Here is a 5,111-nt window from a genome sequence, read left to right on the forward strand (position 1 = left end):
TCACAGAAACTATAAGCCTCCCTTACTAAGGGAGCCCAGTGAGGACACATCAACTAAATACATGGGACAACAGAAAAAAGGACTGGGAGTGAGGTCATGGGTTAAGACCTACATCATTAGAAGGGGACACCGAACAGAGCACACCAGCCAGCACCCAATGCCCCCTGAAAGAGTCAAGGAAGCCTGTGGATGCCAACCAGCAAAACTCTGTCTGGATACGTGAACAAAATACTACCAGGAAAGCAGCTCCACACCCACCTGGGCTCCTCCAGGCCAGAGCCTCTTTCCAAGTCTTATAGATGTGAGGTGCGGGAGGAGGCTGTGGCAACCCAGCCAGACTCAACCCACCCTGAAAGGGAGCACCTGTGAAGAGTGGCTAATGGCTTAATTAACAAGTCATTAAGCTGCCTACTGTTTCCTTCTTTAATCTCATAGGTTATGAGTATTAGTCCACCCCTTCCCCTTTCCCTTCTCTTTGTTCCTTCCTCCCTCTTGCCAGCCTTGTCACATGCTGGGGCACTGCCTGGCTTACCTTCCCTGCCAGATTGTATTCCACCCTGTGCTAAACAGTAACTGGGTTTATCGGTTAAACAATCATTTAACCTTTCACATCCCCACTCTGATCAGCCTGAAGTAGGCAGGTGCAATCTCATGCTGTGCAGCTCCCAGTCTGGCTCACGCTATCCTTCATCCAGAAAGAGGTACGTAGCTGAAACTGTCCTTCATGCCTCTGTTTCTGGGAGAACATAAGAGGAGCTAGACTGGGAAGAGCTACAGCTGAGCCAGCTCCAGCTATCTGAGGTAGATCAGAGGAGCCCTGAAACAGCAGGAGTGTGTGCAGGGCAGTTTTACCTGGATTCTGCCACAGTGACAATGCTTGAGAACCGCTGAGCTATGGGGTAATTCGGTTTTTGTTGTTCTGCTAGAATTTCTTGGTCAGTGTTACAAACAGTGACTTTTCTTGATTACTTTTTGGTAATTCTCACATGATATTTAGCACTACTGAAAAAAAACTTGACCAAAAATAATGTTCAGAGTCAATATAGATTTGCTTCAGCTGAAAGAATCTTTCATTTTTTGCAGTGTTGAGTGAAAAAGTAATGCAGTGAGCTGCAATTTTCTAATTCTTTGGGCAACCTTTGCAAATACTGCTCGTCTACTTGCTTAGGGCAAGTTAAACATCATTAGTAAAAGGTCATTTTATTTATTTATTTATTTATTTTTGGCTAGGCTTGAAAGTATTAAGTGATGAAGTATTGTTCCCAGACTTATTAACAGTCAGTCATGTGGATGCATTTGACCTACAGGTACTGCTGTTAAGTTCTTAACTTGGCATGCACCCAGGACCAAGACCAGTTTTGGAGTTCTCTATCTGGTTTTACAGTTTGAAGACTCTGACTTCAGACAGTAAAACTTACCACAACTGAGCTGTTCTGTTTAGATCAATAAGTCTAGTACTATTTTTGAATATATACTTATCACAGCAGAGTCTGAGCTATAAAGAATAGCTTGTACATGGTACAAGAGAGAAATTATCTCTGCCTTTCTGATAAAGGACTGTTTAACCTCTTCAGTATTCATGTGATAGGATTCTTTACACAGCTAAGCTGCTAGAGGACTAGTTGGATTTCACGCTTTGTTAGAAAGCTATGACAGTCTGATAAGTCATATATTCTGCACTTACAAATTGTAGCATTACTTGGTTTTTGTAAGCTCTGTGGGGGCAAAGACCTTTTTTTCTGTGTTTGTACAATGAGTAATGAATCTTATTTACAGAGAAAGGATTACCGGTGTTAGCCTGAAATGAAGTGGAAGGCATGGGAGAGGTATACCTTATAGACCAGCTGATTCAGGGATACATAAGCTTTTGTGAGCAAAAGTTCACTTTGCCAAATGCTAGGAAACAACATGAACAATGCAGGCTACCAAATAAGAGAGTGACTTGAATACACAAAACAGGGAAGGGAGGGAGCTTATTTGTCTTGTAGCAATCTTTGTGTTTTGTAAGTGCCCACAGCATCATGTATATTCAGCATCCCTTGCTTCAAAATGGCAGCAGGGGTGCTTTAACTAAAGCTCATTCAACAAGCTTTAGTTAAAGCACACCCCCGGTGTCAATTTGAAATGTGGGGATGCTGAATACATATGATGTGGAGGCTGCTGGAGCGTGCTAATTAGTATACTCCAGCAGAGGCAACTAATCAAATCTGCTGCAGCATGTGCTAATTAGAACACACTGGAGTAGAAGTCCATTATGTATAAGTGCCCAATGACACAACAACTGGGCCTTCCAAACTAGCTGTTTCACTTTAACACTAGATCTCTGGAGATAGCATTCAAGATTTGGGCTATTGGAAGGTTTCTGAACAAACATTATAATCCAAATAATAGCAAATAAAATACTCTATATGGAGCTTTGACCATAGTTCTTATGACACTGATCCCACAAGGTTGGGAAAGAATTATTACCTCAATTTTACAAATAGGGTAACTGAAGTACATAATGGTTACATTCATAGTTTTAAATATGGATCCCCTTAACTGGGCCCTTAAAGCAGTTTCAAAGGCAAAGCTAATGAAGTGACCTAAAATTTATCCCAATGAAACTGAGACTATATTGTATAAACAAGAGCAGGGTCTAGCTCATTACCTTATACTTCTCCTCTCCCCTCTGATCATTAAGCATCAGCTTCCTCCAATTCTCTACAAAATTTCATAGCTGTTAGCAAAACAGCACCTGAAATAGCATCCATATCTCTCTGCCTCATTGACTCCTATTGCATTTCAAATATATTTGGAAATACATATTTACTTTCTTGCCTTCTGTTTTAATTTTCCCTCCTCTGATATTTTTGTCTGCAGTTATATTAGTTAAGCAACTACAGCATGTTGTGTTTTGGGTTGTATTACTGACATAATACAGAATAAGTTTAATTAGTACATTCTGTATAAAGGAAAGCAAATTGAACAAAAAAGAAAATGAAAAGTTAATTAGACCCACTGAATTTTGCTTTGAGGGCTGTTTTAATAATCGTAGCATGTTGCAAAAATGTATAATGCTGTGTGTTTTTGTTTTCTTTCAAAGGAAATCATTGTAGGCTTGGTGTCTTGGAAATATGGAATCGATCTCAATGATGGGAAGCCCCAAGAACCGCAATGAAACCTTCTTACCTAATGGTGTCAATGGTATCAAGGATGCCAGTAAGATCCCTGTAGGCATAATTGGAAGTGGAGACTTTTCCAAGTCCCTGACAATTCGGCTTATCAGATGTGGATACCATGTGGTCATAGGAAGCAGAAACCCCAAATTTGCTGCTGAGTTCTTTCCACATGTGGTTGATGTCACTCACCATGAAGATGCAGTAGCCAAAACTAACATAATTTTTCTTGCCATACACAGAGAGCATTATGCCTCTTTATGGGACCTGAAGCATCTACTTGTTGGTAAAATTCTTGTTGATGTTAGCAACAATACAAGGGTAGATCAGTATCCAGAATCCAATGCAGAGTATTTGGCATCACTTTTTCCAGATTCCTTCATTGTCAAAGGATTTAATGTAGTGTCAGCCTGGGCACTACAGTTAGGACCCAAGGATGCCAGCAGACAGGTACAGTTTGTGTTTTGCCTTCGTATGATGTGTATGCAGGATAAGATCATAGCTCCCTGATGCCAAGAAGCAGAACTAGCACTTAATGTCCTCTTCCCAAACATTTCTTTTCTTTGTGTTTCCTAACACTTAAACAAGGATAAAAGCTGTATTTCCCAAATACTTTTGTTTAAATTTTAGTGATGCCATCAACTTTTGCAAAAAAGGTGCAGAAATTTGAAAGCTTGACTCCAGGTCTTGGGATATAAGTGGAAATGTAATTGGAAACAAATTGTTTAAAATTAGAAATTACTGACGCCTTCTGGGCTGCTCCAAGTCCACCCAGTTAATGGAAAGGAAGGAGGCAAATACAGCTATATGTGACTATTTTCTGATCCAAGATGGCTTGAGCACTTCTTGCTCAATATATACTTTATGTGCCTCCAACAAACCTCAAAACACTCCTCCATAAAGTGGAGCAGCTTTAAATTTGCTTTGCTTTTCTTGGGGGTGAATTGGTACAGATTTTTGGGGCCAATACTGATAGCCAACTTTTAAGGAGGCATATCAGCTGATATCAGCCTGGCAGCTTGAAGAGCTGCCTGCAGCTGTTAAGTCTGGGGTGGAAAGAGAAGGGAGAGGGAATGGGTGTGGGGTCACAGATCAAGGCCCCCACAGTGAGGGAGGAGTGGGGCAGGGCCTGCGGCAAGCGCTGCCCAGCCAGGGTGGGGTGGGCACAGGATAAAGCTTTAGCTTTGGGGAGGGGAGAGCAGCTCCCACCGCTGTGTGCCACTCATGCAGGAGCCGCTGGTCTGGCAGCTCATCTGATGCTTGTCCAGGAGAGGGTGGGGTGGGGGGTGTGCCCCTGGATCTGCGCCAGGTTGGACGAGGCAGGCTTTTTCTGGTGGGGCAGGGCTGCATGCAGGGCTGGTAGTGGCAGCACTGTGAGGGGGCTATGGTGGGGGGAGGCTACAGCCACCCCAAAATTTGCTGTAGCGCCCCCAGCCCTCTTCCCAGCACCGCTGCCACCCACCCCATGCTCAGGCCCACCCCTCTGGGAAGACCTTGGCACAGCCCTGGTCCCAGCCCACCCCATGCAGATGGGGGTCACATGGCCCCTCCTCCCCAGTACCCTCCTGGACAAGCCACTGGACAAGTAGCTCTTGCACAAGTGGCATGCAACAGTGGGAGCCACCCACCCCAGCCCATCTGGGCAGCACTTGCCTCGTGGGGCAGTGTGTCTAATTAACTTGTCATTTTTCTTTTTTGTTCGATTTGCTTTCCCCTCACCACCTTGATCTGCTCCCTGCCCCCTCCCCTTCTACCACACCAGACTTACCAGCTGCATGCAGCTCTCCAAGTTGCCCAGCAATGTTCCTCACCGCCTACGTGCTATGCATGGACAAGTCACTTATTGGCCAAATTATCGGCCATCTCAGGCCAATTTCCAGTACAGACAGTTTTCTTTATATCGGTGCCGATCTGATATGACACCAATGTATTGGTACACCTCCACTTTTCTGG

At 43.8% G+C, this 5,111-nt stretch overlaps 1 protein-coding gene across 4 annotated transcripts in view; it reads left to right on the forward strand.

Annotated features, from left to right (window-relative positions):
• The first annotated feature begins 515 nt into the window (after nt 1-515).
• Nucleotides 516-5,111, forward strand: part of STEAP2 (STEAP2 metalloreductase) — a 24,239-nt gene continuing 19,643 nt past the window's right edge. For 2 of the 4 annotated variants that reach the window (XM_019532953.1, XM_019532946.1), the window contains exons 1-2: nt 520-899; nt 3,086-3,608. In XM_019532953.1, coding sequence (XP_019388498.1) covers nt 3,117-3,608 — 492 coding nt within the window. In that variant the 5' untranslated portion in view covers nt 520-899; nt 3,086-3,116. Of the gene's footprint in view, nt 900-3,085; nt 3,609-5,111 lie in introns of all 4 variants that reach the window. The other 2 variants (XM_019532928.1, XM_019532937.1) reach the window with 2 other exon arrangements.

This window comes from Crocodylus porosus, unplaced genomic scaffold (assembly GCF_001723895.1).
Source record: "Crocodylus porosus isolate Cpor-Errol unplaced genomic scaffold, CroPor_comp1, whole genome shotgun sequence".
Lineage (NCBI taxonomy): Eukaryota > Metazoa > Chordata > Crocodylia > Crocodylidae > Crocodylus > Crocodylus porosus.